The sequence below is a fragment of the Mesoplodon bidens genome (genome assembly GCF_964165515.1).
Source record: "Mesoplodon bidens genome assembly, chromosome: 6".
Classification (NCBI taxonomy): domain Eukaryota; kingdom Metazoa; phylum Chordata; class Mammalia; order Artiodactyla; family Ziphiidae; genus Mesoplodon; species Mesoplodon bidens.
This window is the reverse complement of record NC_138162.1, coordinates 97,046,906-97,067,923: the sequence shown is the minus strand read 5'-3', so window position 1 is coordinate 97,067,923 and position 21,018 is coordinate 97,046,906. Positions and strand designations below refer to the sequence as shown.

General features: G+C 41.8%; 1 protein-coding gene across 1 annotated transcript in view; it reads right to left on the bottom strand.

Annotated features, from left to right (window-relative positions):
• Positions 1-20,733, bottom strand: part of SPTLC1 (serine palmitoyltransferase long chain base subunit 1) — a 62,552-nt gene extending 41,819 nt beyond the window's left edge. Inside the window, exons 1-3 of the mRNA XM_081238470.1 lie at positions 20,633-20,733; positions 17,826-17,933; positions 14,557-14,651 (exon numbers count right to left, since the gene is read on the bottom strand). Of these exons, the coding sequence (XP_081094596.1) occupies positions 14,557-14,651; positions 17,826-17,933; positions 20,633-20,689 (260 nt within the window). The 5' untranslated portion in view covers positions 20,690-20,733. The remainder of the gene's footprint in view (positions 1-14,556; positions 14,652-17,825; positions 17,934-20,632) is intronic.
• Between the last annotated feature and the right edge of the window lie 285 nt (positions 20,734-21,018).

Below are 21,018 nucleotides of genomic sequence, written 5' to 3'. Positions count from 1 at the left end.
CAATAGTGAGAGGCCCGTGCACCGCAATGAAGAGTGGCCCCCGTTTGCCACAACTAGAGAAAGCCCTCGCACAGAAACGAAGACCCAACACAGCCATAAATAAATAAATAAATATTTAAAAAAACAAAAAAAAAAACCACTGGCCAAACTATGAGACATGAGCTATTAAAGGGTTGTGAGATCAATTTACTTAGTCACAGCCAGCCTATTTCACCTAAAGTAAACCATAAGAATCAAATGGAACGGAAATGCACCAACAGGGCCAGGGAAAGGACAGTGGCACGGAACTGTTCTACACATGCACTGCTCTGTGCACTGGGCTGCTCTGTAAAATGCACTGTGGTCAGAAAAGATTGGGAAACACCACTCTCACTGGTATGTTTTAACAGAACTGGTTTTCTATGAGAAAAATAACGAAAGATGCTGGGAAACCAGGGAAGGTAAAGAATGACTACTTGAAGTAAATTCACAAAAGCAGATGAACTCAGACAAGACTCAGTGAAAAGAACATGGTTGTGGAGTCAGGTAGATCCCGTCAGTATTATGGTTACCGACCACTTCAGAAACTCAGAGATGTTACCTGGCCTGCATAAGCCTCAGTTTCTTCATCTCTCAACTTGTCATTATAAGAGGTGTTCATTACATATTTTCTTCTTTTTTCCCTATTGCTTCAAGAGCTTCTTCTCTTTCAAATAACCCACTGTGTTATTTAGCTTCCCACTTCCCAGGCCTTCTTTAGTTTCATAAGTCCTTCCTGATGTGGAGGTGCTGGCACCCACAAAAAGATGAAAACACAAAATATCCACGTAGACAAGTCTGTACTAACGGTTGCTGCTGTGAAGGTTGAGGCCATTCTACAAAAACTGTTGACACACAGAGAACTCAAACTATCAGGAATAAGTACACCTAAAGCCCCTGACCAGAGTCGATAAGCTGCCAGCATGACATAGGGGTGTAGACATCTTGTTTCTGCCTAGCACATGGGGTAGAAAAGGAAAACAGTTTCCATGAGAAGTGGAAGGCTCACACCTGTGCCCCATGCAGGCTTGCAGCAGTAAGCCAGACAGGGCACTGAACACAGGAATCCTGGAGCTGAAGACACTTCAAAGTTCCTCACAGAAGCAAATAAAACCGATACAGAAAGACACCTCCACAACAAGGCTTCAGAAGAGTCAAAGGAGGGAAAATAAAACCCTTCCCAGTCAAAACCCACAACCACACTATCAGTGAGAGTCAGTAATTACACAGGTGAACTTAGACATAGGACAATGGTGCTTTACCAGAAAGAAACAAATACTACAGACCCCCATTAACAACAGGTTTGGCACTTGAGGGAGAACAGACAACCAGACGAATGAAAGAATCCAGAACTCAAGAAAATTGTGTATACAGGAACACCTCAGAGATACTCCGGGGTCGGTTCCAGACCACCGCGATGAAGCAAGTACAGCAATCAAGAGAACCACATGAATTTTTTGGTTTCCCAGTGCATGTAAAAGTTATGTTTACACCATACTGTAGTCTATTAAGTGTACAGCAGCATTTTGTCTAAAAAACAATGTACACACCTTAAAAAATAATTTATTGGGACTTCCCTGGTGGTGCAGTGGTTAAGAATGCGCCTGCCAATGCAGAGGACACAGGTTTGATCTCTGGTCTGGGAAGATCCCACATGCCACGGAGCAACTAAGCCTGTGCTCCACAACTACTGAGCCTGCGCTCTAGAGCCTTCGAGCCACAACTACTGTGCCCACGCACTGCAATTACTGAAGCTGCATGCTCTCGGGCCTGTGTGCTGCAACTACTGAGCCCACATGCCGCAACTACTGAAGCCTGTGTGCCTAGAGCCCGTGCTCTGCACCAAGAGAAGCCACCACAGCAAGAAGCCACCACAACAAAGAGTAGTCCCTGCTTGCCACAACTAGAGAAAGCCTGTATGCACCAACGAAGGCCCAATGCAGCCAAAAATAAATAAATAAATAAATAAATAAATAAATAAATAATTTATTGCATTGGGAGTGGCCAAGATGGCAGACCAGGAAGACCCCGAGCTCACCTCCTCCCATGGGCACACCAAAATTACGACTATTTACAGAGCAGCTATCGATGAGAATGACCTGAAGACTAGCAGACAAGATCTTCCACAACTAAAGATATAAAGAAGGAATCACAATGAGATGGGTAGGTGAGGTGGAGACATGGTATAGTCAAGACCCATACCCACAGGTAGGTGACCCACAAATGGGAGAATAACTACAATTGCAGAGGTCCTTCCCAAGGAGTAAGGGGTCTGAGCCCCACAAGAGGTTCCCCAGTCTGGGTGTCCTGCACCAGGAAGATGAACCCCCAGAACATTTGCATTTAAAAAATATGTATTATTTATTTACTTATTTTATTTATTTTTGGCTGCACTGGGTCTTAGTTGAGGCATGCAGGATCTTCATTGAGGCATGTGGGATTTTTCGTTGTGGCACGTGGGCTTCTCTCTAGTTGTGGTGTGCAGGTTTTCTCTTCTCTAGTTGTGGCATGCAGGCTCTGGGGTGTGTGGGCTCTGTAGTTGTGGCACAGGGGTTCCAGAGCACATGGGCTCTGTAGTTGGCAACACGTGGGCTCTCTAGTTGAGGCACGTGGGCTTGGTATAGTTGTGGTGCGTGGGCTTAGTTGCAACACTGCATGTGGGATCTTAGTTCCCTGACCAGAGATTGAACCCGGGTCCCCTGCACTGTAAGGTGGATTCTTACTGGGCCACCAGGGAAGTCCCAAACATTTGGTTTTGAAGGTCAGTGGAGCTTCTTCTTGGGACAGCCAGAGTGCTGTGGGAAATAGACTCTGCTCTTAAAGGCTGCACACAAAATCTCAAACACTCCAGGATCCAGGGCAGAAGTAATATGAAAGGAGCCTGGGTCAGACCTGCTTGCTGATCTTAGAGAGCCTCCAGAGAGGCAGGAGGCAAATAGGACTCATCCTGGGGACACAGACACTGGCAGCAGCCACTTTTGGGAGATCTTCATACCATGGCAACACTGGTATTGGCGAGTGCCATTTTTGAATCCTCACTCTAGCTTATTAGCACTGAAACTGATCCTTGCCTACCAGCTAGTCAGCACCAGTACTGGGAAACACCAGGCCAAGGAGCCAGCTGGGCGGAGACACAGTCCCACTCACCAGCAGGCAGGCAATCATAGGACCCCCTGAGCCCCAGGCAATCCGAGACTAGCCCTGCCCACAAACACTAGGCCAACACTAGCTCTGGGACCCCTGGCCCTACAGCCAGCTACTTTGTGACCTGGGCATGTCCACCAGCTGGTTGGCACCAGGACTGGGACTCCCCTGGCCATGCAGCCAGCCATGCCAGGATCTGGGCATGCCTACCAGGGGCCAGCAACTTCTGCACAAGGCAGGGTCTGGCAACCAACTGGACCAAGGGCCAGCCATGGCTACCAAGCACCCATTGTAGTTAGTCAGCACACCAAAACAGAAAGACTCGCTCAGCACACACACAGGGCACACTCAGAGCACGTAGCTCTGGTGACCAGAGGGAAGTGTGCTGTTGCAAGTTTAAAGCAATATAAGACTACCTCAGGAAACAAGAAAAAGTTCAAATAAACAACCTAACCTTACACTTAAAGGAGCTACAAAAAGAACAAGTAAATCCCGAAGTTGGTAGAAGGAATGAAATCATAAATATTGGAGCAGAAATAAATGAAATAGAGACTAAAAAACAATAGAAAAGGTCAATGAAGTTAAGAGTTGGTTCTATGAAAAGACAAACAAAATTAATAAACCTTTAGCAAGACTCATCAAGAAAAAACAGGGTCCAAATCAATAAATCAGAAATGAAAAAAGAAGGTACAGACACTGCAGAAATATAAAGGCTCATAAGAAATTACTATGAACAACTAAACGCCAAAAAATAGACAACCTAGGAGAAATGGACAAATTCCGAGAAATGTACAATCTCCCAAGACTGAATCAGGAAGAAGTAGAAAATGTGAACAGACCAATTACCAGTAATAAAACTGAATCAGTAATAAACACTCCCAACAAACAAAAGCCCAGGACCAGAGGGCTTCACAGGTGAATTTTTCCAAACCTTTAAAGAAGGGTTAAGACCTATCCTTCTTAAACTATTCCAGAAAAACTGCGGAGGAAGGAATGCTTCTGAAATCAATCTACAAGGCCAGCATTACCCTGATACCCAAACCAGTGATATCACAAAAAAATAACATTACAGGCTAATATCACTGATGAACATAGATGCAAAAATCCTCAACAAAGTATCAGCAAACTGAATTCAACAATACATTAAAAGGATCATACACCATGATAAAATGGGATTTATCCCAAGGATGCAGGGATGGTTCAATATCTGAAAATCTATCAACACGATACACCACAATAACAAATTGAATAAAAATCATGAACATCTCAGTAAGGATAAAGACAAAGTCTTTGACAAAATTCAACAATCACTTATGATAAAACCTCTCAACAAAGTGGGTATAGAGGGAACATATCTCAACATAATAAAGGCCACATATGACAAGCCCATAGCTAATATACTCAATGGTGAAAAGCTGAAAGCATTACCTCCAAGATTTGGAACAAGTCAAGGACGGGCAGGGTATCTGAATAGATATTTTTCCAAAGAAAACATACAGATGGCCAATAGGCACATGAAAAGATGCTCAACATCACTAATGATCAGGGAAATGAAAATCAAGACAATGAAATATCACCTCACACCTGTCAAAATAGCTATCATCAAAAAGACCACAAATAGCAAATATTGGCAAGGAAGTAAAGAAAAGGGAACCCTCATGCACTATTCATGGGAATGTAAATTGGTGCAGCCACTATGAAAGACAGTATGGAAACTCCTCAAAAAATTAAAAATAGAACTATCATACAATCCAGCAATTCTACCCCTGGGTATTTACACAAAGAAAACAAAAACACTCACTAGAAAATATTCTTGCACCCCTATGTTCATTTCAGCATTATTTACAATAGCCAAGATGGGGAAGCAATATCTGAGTGCCCATCGATAGATGTACGGATAAAGAAGATTTGGTATATATGCGTGGTGTGCTGTGTGTTATTGAGTCATGGGTATGAAATGTACAGTGTGGGGAATATAGTTAATAATTACTGTAATATCTTTGTATGGTGACAAATGGTAACTAGACTCATCATGGTAATCATTCTGAAATGTACAAAAATATAAAATCACCATGTTGTGTGCCAGGAACTAACAGTGTGTTAAGTCAATTATAATTCAAAAAGAAACAAACTCATAGGAAAAGAGATCTCATCTATGGTTACCAGAGGCAGGGTGGGGAGAGGGGGAACAGGATGAAGGTCAAAAGGCACAAACTCTCAGTTATAAGATAAATAAGTACTGGTGATACAATGTACATCACGACAAATATAATTAATGCTGCTGTTAAATTATACATGAAGATTGTTGAGAGTAAATCCTAAGAGTTTTTATCACAAGGAAAAAAATCTTTTCTATTTAATTTTGTATCTATATGAGATGATGGATATTCACTAACCTTAATGTGGTAATCATTTCATGATGTGTTTAAGTCAAATAATTATGCTGTACACCTTAACCTTATACAGTGCTATATGTCAATTATATCTCAATAAAACACAAAAAAAATCTTTTTCTGATTTTTAATATTTTACTTATTTATTTTCTAACATTTTTATTGGAGTATAATTGCTTTACAGTGGTGTGTTAGTTTCTGCTTTATAACAAAGTGAATCAGCTATACGTATACATATATCCCCGTATCTCCTCCCTCTTGTGTCTCCCTCCCACCCTCCCTATCCCACCCCTCTAGGTGAACACAAAGCAGCAAGCTGATCTCCCTGTGCTATGCAGCTGCTTCCCGCTAGCTATCTGTTTTACATTTGCTAGTGTATATATGTCCATGCCACTCTCTCACTTCGTCCCAGCTTACCCTTCCCCCTCCCCGTGTCCTCAAGTCCATCCTCTACATCTGCATCTTTATTCCTGTCCTGCCCCTATGTTCTTCTGGTGGGTTTTTACCTTGCTCGTTCATCTGCTGTGTGTTTCTGTCTTCTCATTTTGTTTAACTTACTGTATTTGGGGTCTCCTTTTCGCAGACTGCAGGTTTGTAGTTCCCGTTGTTTTTGGTGTCTGTCCCCAGTGGCTAAAGTTGGTTCAGTGGGTTGTGTAGGTTTCCTGGTGGAGGGGACTAGTGCCTGTGTTCTGGTGGATGAGGCTGGATCCTGTCTTTCTGGTGGGCAGGATCACGTCCGGTGGTATGTTTTGGGGGTGTCTGTGACCTTATTATGATTTTAGGCAGTCTCTCTGCTAATGGGTGGGGTTGTGTTCCTGTCTCGCTAGTTGTTTGGCATAGGGTGTCCAGCACTGTAGCTTGCTAGTCATTGAGTGGAACTGGGTCTTAGCACTGAGATGGAGATCTCTGGGAGAGCATTCACTGTTTGATATTATGTGGAGCCAGGAGGTCTTTGGTGGACCAAAGTCCTGAACTCGGCTCTCCCACCTCAGAGGCAGAGGCCCGACACCCGGCTGGAGCACCAAGACCCTGTCAGCCACACGGCTCAGAAGAAAAGGGAGAAAAAAAGGAAAAAAAAAAGTTATTAAAAAACAAAAAAAAATTTTTAATTAAAAAATTAAAAATAATAAAGAAAAAAAAAGAGAGCAACCAAACCAAAAAAGAAATCCACCAATGATAACAAGCACTAAAAACTATAATAATAAGAAAACAAACAAAAAAGAAAAAACGGACAAATGGAAACCTAGGACAAATGGTAAAAGCAAAGATATACAGAAAAAAATTATACAAAGTTCACCACCTGAATTTTGTGATGATTCATTATTCAGTATTCCAGAGATGCAGGGTACATTAAGCTGATTGTGGAGATTTAATCTGCTGCTCCTGAGGCTGCTGGGAGAGATTTCCTTTTCTTTTCTTCGTTTGCACAGCTCCCAGGGTTCAGCTTTGGATTTGGCCCCACCTCTGCATGTAGGTCACCTAAGGGTGTCTGTTCTTCGCTCAGAGAGGACGGGGTAAAGTAGCAGCTGATTAGGGGGCTCTGGCTCACTCAGGCCGGGGAGACGGAGGGGTACGGAATGCGGGGCGAGCCTGAGGTGGCAGAGGCCGGCATGATGTTGCAACAGCCTGAGGCGCGTTGTGTGTTCTCCCGGGGTAGTTGTCGCTGGGTCACAGGGCCCTGGAAGTGGTGGGCTGCACAGGCTCCCGGGAGGGGAGGTGTGGATAGTGACCTGTGCTTGCACACAGGCTTCTTGGTGGCTGCAGCAGCAGCCTTAGCATCTCATGCCCGTCTCTGATGTCCGCGCTGACAGCCGCAGCTTGTGCCCGTCTCTGGAGCTTGTTTAGGTGGTGCTCTGAATCCCCTCTCCTCACATTCCCCAAAACAATGGTCTCTTGCCTCTTAGGCAGTTCCAGACTTTTTCCTGGACTCCCTCCCAACTGTGGTGCACTAGCCCCCTTCAGGCTGTGTTCACGCTGCCAACCCCAGTCCTCTCCCTGGGATCTGACCTCCTAAGCCAGAGCCTCAACTCCCAGCCCCCACCCGCCCTGGCGGGTGAGTGGACAAGCCTCTCATGCTGCTGAGTGCTGGTTGGCACTGATCCTCCGTGTGGGAATCTCTCTGCTTTGCCCTCCGCACCCCTGTTGCTGCGCTCTCCTCCGTGGCTCCGAAGCTTCCTCCCTGCCACCCACTGTCTCCATCAGTGAAGGGTCTTCCTAGTGTGTAGAAACTTTTCCTCCTTCATGGCTCCCTTCCAGGGATGCAGGTCCCGTCCCTATTCTTTTGTCTCTGTTTTTTCTTTTTTCTTTTGCCCTACCCAGGTATGTGGGGAGTTTCTTGCCTTTTGGGAGGTCTGAGGTTTTCTGCCAGCGTTCAGTAGGTGTTCTGTAGGGGATGTTTCACATGTACATGTATTTCTGATGTATTTGTGGGGAGGAAAGTGATCTCCACATCTTACTCCTCCACCATCTTGAAGGTCTCCCTTTTTTCTAATTTTTAAAAGATACTTTATTGCTAACACATGATAACCATCTTCTGACAACACAGGGTTGCCAGAAACCTTTAATTTGTAAAAAGTGCAGTATCTATGGGAGTGCAATAAAATGAGGTATGCCTATATATAAATATATGGCAAATGATAGCAGCTGCCCTCACTAACTACTAAGTTACACATATTGCTTTCTCTATGGAGAAAAATAAAGTTGAATAACCATATTCAAAGATGAATTCCAGGCAGATTAAAAAAAACCTAAAACGTATTTTGGAACAGAAGAAAATTTAGAAGGTCTTTGTGACCTTGGAATAGGAAATGATTTCTGAAACAAGTATGCAAACACACAAACCATGAGGCTAAAATGGATGAATATGACCAAGTCCAAATTTAGAATTCTGGTTCAATGAAGATACCAAAGACAAAATTAACAGATGAGTGATAAAGAGATATACTGGATTTCATGAATCTAAGATGGCATCGGCTGTATTTTATCTATCACTAAGGAAGAAAGACACAGCCAAGTAAAATGCAATGATGCAGGGACTTCCCTGGTGGTGCAGTGGTTAAGAATCTGCCTACCAATGCAGGGGACATGTGTTCAAGCCCTGGTCCAGGAGGATCCCACATGCCGCAGAGCAGCTAAGCCCGTATGCCACAATTACTGAGCCTGCGCTCTAGAGCCCATGAGCCACAACTACTGAGCCCGTGTGGCGTAACTACTGAAGCCTGCGTGCCTACAGCCCACGCTCCACGATAAGAGAAGCCACTGCAATGAGAAGCCCGCACACTGCTACAAAGAGTAGCCCCCACTCGCCGCAACTAGAGAAAAGCGTGCATGCAGCAATGAAGACGCAACACACCCGAAAATGAAAAAAAATAAAATAAAATGCAATGATGTTTTCTTATCGTTTATATTTTAGGTCATATTTAATGAAAGGGCTATCTTGACACAGATTTTTGTCATTCTACTTTTGTACCTATGAAAAGAAAAATATAAGCAAGATCAATCAGGCAAGACATTCATAACTTCTAGTCAGCAGTTCTGTGTGCTCTCTGCTACGTAATGGATATCATGGGTATTCATACTCCCTGCTAACATATTCTACTCCCTGCTGACAGGAGGATCCTGGCGTCGCTTAGGAGGATGCTCCGCTATCATCTCTGGGATTACCTGACAAGTCAGTATCACCTATTCTCTAAGTTTGATGCTGGAACTTTCCTACTGGACTAAACTCTTAGTTTCATCTTTATGCAGTTGAATCACGTTTCTAGAAAGTAAACTGTTATTACCCAAAGGCAGTAGGAGTTTGACAAAGGAATGTTCAAAGCCTTAGTCCCAGCAGCCTCTGTTCAACTGTCTGGAGGGATCTGGCCATTTCTCCTTCCATCAGCTGATTTACTTACCAGCAGTGCACAAAACTCAACTGAGGTGCTGGCAGTAAGCACAGCCATGACCAAGTTCATCAGTGTGCAAGAAATGATACCCTCACCTGCCCCCAGCTGACAATGACTCTGTAATCTTACTCTGCAGCTGTAAGATTCATACCTGTTTCAGAGATCTTAAAATCGGAAAAAAACAAGTTTCTTAGACTCATTGTAATAGATTACTACTCAAGAACTGACTGAGGATTAAAATCTACACAATATTGGGGACTCTTGATAATCGAAAGATAGACTGGGAATCAAATAGAAGAAGAACTAAAAGATATGAAGAGGCATTCACAGGAGGGAAAAAACCCAGTAGGTAATAATAAGTAGATCAAATGATACTTAAAGGCTCAAATAATCAGAGAAATGCAAAATAAAACAATGTTACCAAACACAGCTGTGGGAAAATGAACGCCCATATACTAACCCAGGAGAATCACAATGTAGGAAAGTCCCATAGGGAAATGAGACAGGCATATAGAGTAGTACCCAATTCCTGGTCCCACACCCCTAGAGAGACTCAGACAGGTCCACAAGAGGACGTTAATCAGGTTTAATCACCAGGTTTTTTTGTGGCAGTGGGGAGTGGGGGTAGCTTAGGTATCCATCACGAGGAAAATCACTAAATTTACCCATCACTAAGTAAAACACGGTGGCCATACACAACAGAATAATATGTAGCAGTTGGAAGAAATGAACAGGAAGTCCATCTAGCAATTCCACCTCTCTGCCCTGCTTGATATTTCTTCATACCGCTCAGCACCAGCTAACACTGTATTTATTTCACTCTTGGTCAGCCTGCCCCAAGAGAACTAAGATTTTGATTTATCGGACATGCTCATCAGCACATTCCTTAAACATGGTAGGCACTCAAATATTTGTTGAAAAATAAGTGCTGAGTTAAAAACTTGCAAGAAAAAAACCAGAATGAAGTCTAGAGCACAAAATTAAAAACATACTTTCATAAAACATTAAGATTACATGGTTTCAAGTATACATACATAATAAAAATAATAACATATATGATTTTAATAACATAAAATAATAAAAGAAAGCAAAATACACGTATTACAGTGGGATACCTTACTGGGGAGGAGAACACTGGGGATGAAGGAAATAATAAAGCAAATGAGAACGCTGCCTTACATGGGTGCTGATGAGAGCGGTGCTGAAGGGAGAGTCAGTGCCTTTGCAGGAGAGGCCCAAAGTGAAGAAAATAAAACAGAGACTCAACTAAACCAGAGAATAAACCTTTGGCAAATTTGAGTGAGAAAGGAGGAGACACAAATGCCTGTAATGGAGACACAAACCCCATAGATGTGTTGTTATATACATCTGTATACAAAGTTATATGTATATATTTTACATATAACTTCCCAGGAGAATCCTATGAGCTACTTCATGCCAATGCATTTGAAAACAAAAGAAGAAATGAACAATTACTAAATGGCAGTAACCAAAACTTACTCAAAAAGGAAATATGAACAGCTTTAAAAACTCACTGAAGACATTAAATTCATGATTAAAAATCTATGCTCAACAGAACAAACAACAAATAGTGTTGCCAGGAAAACTATAAGACCAATATACCTCTGATACCAAAGCTGGGCCAGCACAGTAAAGGAAAAGAAAAAGACTAAACTCATTTTTCAATACTGATGCTAAAAATACCAAATATTAGCAAAAAAAAAAAAGAATCCAACAATTAATAAAAATTAACCAAATAGTCATGCTTAAATAGGGTTTATCCCTGAGCTATAAGAGTTCTTTTTATATATTTAATATTTTGGATACTAGCCCCTTAACAAATATATGACTTGAAAATATTTTCTTCCATTTTGTGGGGTTTTGTATCATTTCTCTAGTAGTGGGCTTTGAAGCACAAATATTTTTAATTTTAATGAAGTCCAGTTTGTCTATTTTTTCTTTTGCTGCTTGTGCTTTTGTGTCATATCTAAAAATCTCTGGCCAATCCAAGATTATGAAGATTTACTCTTTTGTTTTCTTTCTTCTAAACTAAGAACTTACAGTTTTTGCTCTTAAATTTAAGCCCATGATTAATTTTGAGCTAATTCTTACACATGGTGTGAGGTCAGGGTCCATCATCATTCTTTTACATGTGTATATCCCATTGTCCCATCACAATCTGTTAAAAAAGAGTATTCCTTCCCTACTGAATTGTCTTGGCATTCTGTTGAAAATCAATGGACCATAATTTAAGGTTGTCCACCCATTTTTAAGAATAAGACACTGAAATGCTAATTGCAAGCACTGGGTAAATGGGCTTCGCTTCTTGACTGATGGTGGGCTTCACTCTATGATAATGAGACACAGACTTGTTTATTCATCTGTGGAGACCGCAACTCAAAATTTTCTGTTTTTACTCTCTTGACTTTGAGTTTCACCAGAGAGGAATCCTCCAGTGAGGTGTATATGAGGATATAAATCTAGTTTCCAACTTTCTGAAAGCTGAGTTGGAGGAAACGGGCTTAGCATCCCACTATTCATTATATACTTGCTTTCTGTTTTTAGAATGGCACCTGCCTCCTCACACATTCTTAGGACTTTCAATTTATATTTAGCCTTTCCAGAGAGTAAATCTCCCATCTTTCTGCAAGTCTACAGAGCTGGAATCTGGGGTGAGGATGAGTGGCACGGTTGCTTGCAATTTTTCTCACAAAATTTTATGTATATGCTTAATTAATGTAAAAAAATCAATCAGTACAATTTAATATAGTAATGGATTAGAGGAGAAAAGTCACAACCATCTCAATGGATTAAAAAAAAATTTAATAAAATTTAACACTGACTTTAAAACTAACAAAAAGTTCCCTTAGCAAACTAGGAAGAGAAAGGAAGGCCTATAACACCATACAGGTTATCCCTTAAAAGCCATCAGGAACAGGATACAGAGGCCCTTGTTACCACTCCTATTCAACACTGCATGGTAGGTATCCTAGCAAGTGCAATAACACAGAAACAAGAAGAAAATGATGCTTCATGACAGAAATGAAAACTCTCTGGAACCCAGAGACGAAGCTATTAAAAGATATGCAATGTTAATTTCCTAGTTGTGATACTGTACTATAGTTAAGCAAGATGTTACCATTGGGGGAAACTGATGAAGGGTGTATGAAATCTCTCTGTATTATTTCTTACAACTGCATGTGAATCTACTATTATTTCCAAATAAAAAGTAGGAAAAAAAAAGTTAAGCAAAATCTCTATGAAGAACATTATGTAACTTCTCTCAGAGACATAGAAGACCTAAGTATACAAGTGACACACAAGGTACGTGGTGAAGAGATTCAGTATTAGCAATATACCAATTCTCTCCAAATTAATCCATAAATTCAATGCATTACTAGTCACAAACCCAAACCCATTTTCTGGTCAAATCTGATCAGCTAAACCTAAACTCATAGTGAAGAGTCAAGGATAGCCTAGACAATTGTGAAGAACAAGGAGGTGAAAGACTCACTCTAGTCAAGGCTTATTATTAAGCTGTGGTGTAAGCGAGGTTCTGGCACAGGGAGAGGTAAATATACCAAAAGAATAGAAATAAAGCCAGAAACAAATCCTTTATAAGGGAACTTGACATATGAAAGAAGGGAAATTTCCAATCAGTAGGTAAAAAATGGACTATTTAACTAATAATGTTGGGACAACTGATTGTCATATGGAAAACAGGCAAATTAGACCTTTGTGGTAGGAAGGATTTTATAACCATAACATTAATGATTGGTAAGTCTGATTTCAGGACAAGTAAAATTTTCATGAGACCAAAGAAATTTGCGAAAGTGAAGAATACAAGCCTCTCTCAGATCAGACCAGAAGTAGAAGGACATACTCAGGAGAATATCCTACATCATATTTTTAAATAGAATACTAAACACTTTCATGGCAACAGGCATGCTGTGGCAAAAGTATAAATATAAGCAAAGGAAAAACATCTACCAACTTCAAGATGGTGGTTATCCTGCCTGGGAGGCAAGAGTAAGTGATAGATGGGAAGGGATTTCTTCAGTGATACACCTGACCCCTGAACAACATGGGTTTGAACTGTGCAGGTCCACTTATACACAGATTTTTTTTCAACAGTAGATACTACTGTACTACATGATCCATGGTTGGTTGAATCCATGGATGTAGAACCACATATCTGGTGGAACTGGGTATCTGGAGGGCTGACTCTAATTTATATGCAGGTTTTTGACTGCCCAGAGGGTCAGGGCCCCTAACCCCCATACTGTTCAAGGGTCAACTGCATTTCTAATGCTTTATTTCTTTTAAAAAATAGATTTAAACTAAAGATAGCAAAATGTTAATACCTACTACTTCTGGGTGGTAGATACATATGTGACTGATATTTTCTGTATACTTAAATTTAAGATATAAAAATAAAAATAAATAAAACATTGGAAGCCAGGAGGTAGGTAGCATAAGTGAGCTGAAGTTTCATAATTCATATTGTGAAAGTCAACAGGCACTGCCTATCATTAATCAATCAAGAAATAGTAATGTAAGCATACTGCTAATATCTAGTTATGAAGGTAACCTTCAACAGATCTAAAATCAGAAACAATCCAGGTGGGAAAAAGTAGGAATGCTGTTTTTCATTTTAAATATTATGTGTGTGTATTACTTTTAAAAAAAATATATATATATATTTTAAAAGGGACAAACTTGGAAACCCAAATTGGAGACTATAAAAAAGCAGTTTCTGATCTCCAGAAATTTCTAAAAATCTTATTTCAGTTAAAAAAGGAATACTATAGGGCTTCCCTGGTGGCGCAGTCGTTGAGAGTCCGCCTGCCGATGCAGGGGACACGGGTTCGTGCCCCGGTCCGGGAAGATCCCACATGCCGTGGAGCGGCTGGGCCCGCGAGCCATGGCCGCTGCTGAGCCAGCGCGTCTGGAGCCTGTGCTCCGCAACGGGAGAGGCCACAACAGTGAGAGGCCCGCGTACCGCAAAAAAAAAAAAAAAAAAAAAAAGGAATACTATATAAACCACTGTATACTTTGTTGAGTTTACCTACAGGAAACCAAATATAAGCCCTTGACTAGCAAAACCAATTTACCCTGAAACGATGTTGTAGTTGAGAGCAGGATGGTCTTTTGAGACAGGAGGAACAAGAGGTTCTGGTTGCCACTCTTCAATCAATTCTTCCTTTTCCTACAGGAGAAAAGCAGTTAAAATACAGCACAGTGCTACTTACTGGACAGCAACTCTAGCGGTATCTAGGCTGTTTGTTGTAATGGAACCATCATAATGAACACACTGCTAGACACAGACGTCCAGCTGCTGTGCCTGGAAATGACACAGAATCACTATTGAGTTTTGTGCACTTAACCCCTCACCTCTTTCCTTATCTCAGGCTAAAGGCTCTTTTTCCATGAAGCTTTGTGGCTGACTGGAAATTTCTTAAAAATTTTATTTCTATGTTCAGGATTTTTCACTGTGGGAAGCAGGAAGTATAACTGCTACTGATGATAAAACAAAAAGTCTATAACACAAAGGTGAGAGGCATGACTGCAGGTAAGGGAGCTCAGCCTCTACTGCAAGATATGACAGACAGCCATGCCTTAAGTTCTTACAGGCATGGCTGTCACAGGAAGGGATCAACTAGACTACAAAGCACTGTTTCTACAGGCCATTGGCAAGGATTCGGAAGTAACTGAAATATACCAAAAGACTCTCATAATAATTATTGTAATAGGATTTAATTGTTTGGAAATTTCTCATAAAAAACCACTTTATTCCTTTTAGCTGTTATTTCACGCATTCCAAGTATTTTGACTATTTTGAGTTTCTTATCCTTTCTTGAACTAGAAAACAATGTAATTTTGAAAATGTAGTCTGGATGTACAGGATGAGATGAGGCACCTGATGAACATGACAGCCGCAGCAATTCTTGCCTTACATAGGCCCACTCTCAATACTTCTATTTTCACACTCCTGTTAAATGCTTCTGTGCATTTTTTCCTAATAGGCAATTATAGGGCATGGCTAGGAGCATATTCACCTGATGCTCAGGCACTCAAAAATACTGGCTGAATAAATCAGCCAATAAATTCTTCATCTATTTCTGCCAATGACTGCACAGAACAGCAGCCTGAACAAGCCTGAAGTATGAATCACGCACACTGTCCACTTGCTACCACAGAGACAGATTTGAGAATCAACTCAAGATTGCCTGGTAGTCAAGAGTCTCTGCAGGGAACTTCCTTGGTGGTGCAGTGGTTAAGAATCCACTTGCCTGGGGCTTCCCTGGTGGCGCAGTGGTTGAGAGTCCGCCTGCCGATGCAGGGGACACAGGTTCGTGCCCCAGTCCGGGAGGATCCCACATGCTGCGGAGCGGCTGGGCCCGTGAGCCATGGCCGCTGGGCCTGCGCGTCTGGAGCCTGTGCTCCGCAACGGGAGAGGCCACAACAGTGAGAGGCCCGCGTACCGCCAAAAAAAAAAAAAAAAAAAAAGAATCCGCTTGCCAATGCAGGGGATATGGGTTCAAGCCCTGGTCTGGGAAGATTCCACATGCTGCGGAGGAACTAAGCCCGTGCACCACAACTACTGAGGCTGTACTCTACAGCGCGCGAGCCACAGCTACTGAGCCTGCCTGCCACAACTACTGAAGCCCGCACACCTAGAGCCCGTGCTCCGCAACAACGGAAGCCACCATAACGAGAAGCCAGCGCACTTCGACGAAGAGGAGCCCCCACTCGCTGCAACTGGAGCAAGCCCATGCGCAGCAACGAAGACCCAATGCAGCCAAAAATTAATTAATTAATTAATTAATAATAATAAAAGAGACTCTGCAGACCTATAAAACTGAGAAGGGCATTTCTTCTTCGCTGCCATAAGTTAAGCTTTAGAAACACTCATATAGTTTTTTTTTCTTCCACAGCTTTTAGGGTAAGATGTCAGCGATTACTGAATCTTGCTCTAGGTAAGTTCTGCTTTTAGACGGTCATCCTAAAATTATGTTTCAGTATCCTTCTTTTAAAATGCGTATTTGATCTGCCCTCTTAGCGCAGCAGGTAGCGCATCAGTCTCATAAAATGCGTATTTGTGTGGATTGACTTGTCTAAACTTAAACTAAGAATATTAGGAATGATCAACCCCTTAAAAAGTTGGGCTATAAATCTATTCCACAGCCTCATAGTCATTCACGTGGAGTTCCTAAATATCAAGGGGAAAAAGTAGATTTCCGGCCAGGATTTCTGGCCCAGACAGCCCAATCTTACTGCAATGCTATCAAAAGAGTGTTCTATGGCACACTAATCCCACAAGGTATTCATAAAAAAAAGGCGGGGGTGGGGATCTATGGTCAAGTTTAGGGCAGTTCTCCAAACAGCGGTTCAAATATCCACTGGCATATTAAAGGTTACAAGAAATCATGCAATGAGACACCTGTTTAGTCTTCTTTACCCAGGTTTCCAAAACTTATTTGCCCTAAGAACCATTTGCTGCATATCCCCTATCCCCTAGGGGGGATACTGCCTGACCATCTCATGACAAATATTAATAATCAGGACAGCAGGGGCAGCCAGTGAAACCAGGGGAACAATCGCCACATTGCTGTAATTCCATTCCACTTGCACTTCCTTCTGTGAATGCTCCAGAAAAGAGCAGTGCTCCATCGTTGTGCCACACTCAATGCTGCCTTGTGTACCAAAGTTTCAGGCATTTTTACAGAAACCACACTGCAGTCAAAACTGCTCTTCCTCTCACACCTGGGGCACAGTTACTAAGTGTTCCTACCTGCGTGAGAAGGTAGGGGATGCCACAAGCCCCTTGGTCCCTCATACTAACAGACTCGAAGTGGGCAGGACTGCAAGTCCTCTCGACACTTCTGCTTCCTAAGGTTTGCCTAGCTTGGGCTTGAGCTGGGTCCCTTACCATACAGAACACATCAAAATTTGATTTGGGGTGGGAAGGTGGAGAGCAGTGGGATGGGGAGGATTCTTTCTAACTCTGAATTTCCTTTATAAAGACCACAGGGGAAACTTTCATTCAGCCTTCAGAAATGGTGGTGCTTTTCCCGAGCAAGTCATGTAGTCTTTCTTGTATACGGACATTTGAAATCCAGCATGCATCCATGCTTCCCGTCCAGCATCTAGTACGTTCCCAGACTGCTGTTTACTCCTCGAAAAGTATAAAGGTCTGTAACATGGTACTCCTTTGTGTATTCACTTTATCCCTGGCTTCCCCATATTTTACTTACCCTGATTTCCTTACATTCCAGAAAATATTTTAACATTTGTAGTTGAGCCACCACAAGTCCCGTTTTGAAAGATGTAGCAACTATAATCATACACCGAAGAATAAAATAGAGATTTAACTCCTTACCTTGATTGTAAGATCAGATCGTTCTTGTAACTTGTAAGTTTTAGAAAAAAGAAGTCTGATTATCCAGAGTATTAAAATTCCTTCCAAAATAAGATGATAAGCAGGAGCCTAGGAGTGAGTCAAAAACAAAAGCAAAAGAAGAAGTGAAATAAACATTTCCAAAACCTGCACATAAAATGTAATCCACCTGCATACCCTGCTCCCATGACCTTTAACCTACTTATTACTTGTTAAAATTTAATTTCAAAGCTCACTTCATTTCTACTCATTCCTTTTCCCATTTCTAACAGAAGGCAATTTCTCCTACCTGAAAAATCTCTAAAACTGCGGCGTTAGGAAGAAAAACATCTTTAGGAATAAAAATGAACGTTTAAAATTAAATGTGACACAGAATTCCGAGAGTCAAACAATCTCAAGTATCAGATCCTTCAGGTAATTTATATTTTTACCGGTGGGAAGTGACTGTAACAAACATTTCGCAGCTTCACAAGCCTCCTACAACCCCCACATACCATGGATAGAGTGAGAATTATTTGGACACCAGTTTCCGCAATGCTCAAAGACTTTTGCACAACTTATTATATTTCCTGTATCCCCAATAGGCCTCTTTAAATTCTCCTTGGAACGTGGAAGAGAAAAAAAGACTTTATAAGTACTTAAAGAAATAGCAGGTCTCTTTTCTACCACAGTTCCCCAAAAGTATGTAGTGTTTTCCATGTCAACATCCATAAAGGTACCTTAATGAAATTATCCACATGAGGTCTTCTTTTCAACTGTACATTTCCAGGATAAAAGCCAGGCTGACTTTTATGTCTTACACAACTAGATACAGTAAGTGCGTATAAAAGATTCCAGATATCAACTAAATCTCCATAAGTCAGTTATGGGGTGCTCCATTATAATAGGTTGTCATCGGAAAGTCATTTAAAAGAGGTATTTATGCAAGAGGGAAGAGATATGGGGATATATGTACATGTACAGCTGATTCACTTTGTTATAAAGCAGAAACTAACACACCATTGTAAAGCAATTATACTCCAATAAAGATGTTAAAAAAAGAGGTATTTAGAAACGTAAATACACATTATTTTCAAACATTAGACAAAAAGAAAGCAATGATGATTCACAATAGTTAAAAAGGTTCAGAAGGGGGGACCAAGGAAACTGCTGACTATTTCATAATAAACTTTCAGGTCATTGGACAAATAACTTTAAAACTACATACATGTTACATATGTATGGGTACACAGCCTGACTCCTCAAATTATGCACACACTGTGCACAGAAATTAGAAGCAAAACCAGAAACCTAAGACTATTTTTAAAATTTGCTGATCCCTCCTGACTATAATTCATTTAAGAATGAAGACTCTACTAAAAAAATCCTTTTGGTTTTATCAATAATTGGATTATAGTTGACAAACATAAGTCCAAGTTACTAAACATTCCACTCCACAAAGAAATCCTAAAAAAAGGTGAAATGTTTACTGAGTTAATAAAAATCACAAATGTGGCTTCTTTTCTTCCCTAGGAAATGTTACATCAAGGAGACCTTCTCTCAAATCTCACTCAAGGTCAATACCAAGGTATGAGAAGTTACATAGTTACAGGGCAGTCTTCAAAAAGGCAGCAACAATATATAGTAGAAATTATTCATTTCTAAAAAAGAAAAAAAGATATCTTAAATTTTAGTGGTTCTTCTTAGTCACTATAATCTACCTAAGGCTGGACATCACCTAAGCTCTATTTGCTCTCTTAACTGTTTTTTTTTTCAAAAAGTCCTGATGGGTTTTGCAATAATACATCTTGCATCATCACCCTTACCAGTAAGTGCTATATTAAGTTTTAAGAAAATTATCAAAAGAAAACAGATTCACTTTTAGTGAATGTAAGCTCTGTAAGCACAGGAGCTTTTACCTGTTCCCTCATTTGCACCATTCCTAGCATCTAGATCTCTGCTGTCCCATACTGTGGTCACTAGCACCATTCAACTATTTAAATACACATCTAAATTAAATTAAACGAAAAATTTAGCCCCTCAGTTGCACTAGCCACGTTTCAAGTGCTTAAGAGCCACATGTGGTTAGTGGGCTACTGTACTGAACAGCTCAGAGAACACGCAGAAAGTTCCATTGCACAGTGTATGGAAACTCACTAAATGTCTAAAGAATGAACATTCTCCAAGACTGACATTTAAATTTCATATTATTTTACCTACCTGAAATAGCTGGCCTTTCAAAAAAGCTCCTAACTGGTCTTTCTTTAAAATTTTACTAAAATAGTTGTATCTTTACAAGACAGAAAATGGGAAGTAGGCGGAAGAATGACAAACTATTTCACATACCTAACGAAATCATTCGGCTTCCTTTCTAACCCCACGTCCCAACAAAAACAAAATCCACCTTATTACAATTCTTTCCCCTATTCCCTGCTCCACAGTTCCGAGAACCTGTCTTCCCTAGGACCTCTCCAGACTGATTATGCACTCTACTTTCATCACTCCGTTTTACCATCAGTCCCAACTCTTGTTTTTGACTAGCCTCTCTCCTGTATCCGAGCAGTACCTGGAAAGGGCTCCGCGCTCGCAGCAGCGCAATACGAGACCTCCGGCTCCGGCTCCCGCCCGTGCCTCCCTACATTCTGCCACTGGGAAATGTGTGCGCCTATGAGCCTTTGCAGCGAGAGACGCCGGGGGTCCGGTCGTAACCGGGCCAGCCCTGCCCAGGCCTCAGACCAAAAATCCACACAAAACGTCCCACTTCCCCAGGGCTGGGTGTGGTCGTGGACCCCTGGGGCCGCCAAGCTCACCTCGTAGAGCGCCTGTACCATCTCCACCAGCACCCACTGCTCCGCGACCGTCGCCATAGTTAGCCGCCAGGGTTTCCTTCCGGAAAGCGGGCCACAGGCACGTCAGATATTGCGCGGCGCGGTCCAGTGACGTCTATACGCCCGGAAGGCGGGGCTGCCGTGAGTTGGGCACCGCCTTCTTGCGCCTGCGTACTGGGCGGCCGGTGGCTGCGCTGGCTGAGGAAGGTTTAGGGGTGAAAGGTCAAGTTGGGGTCTCGCTTGGGTGCGGGGAGGAGTGGGAAGCGGCAGGCTGGTCCCGACAGCAGGTGTTCACAACGCGGCCATTATGTGCCAGACCCCGTGCTGGGCTCTCAGGATGGAGAGATTTTAATAAATGGCCCTCGCGC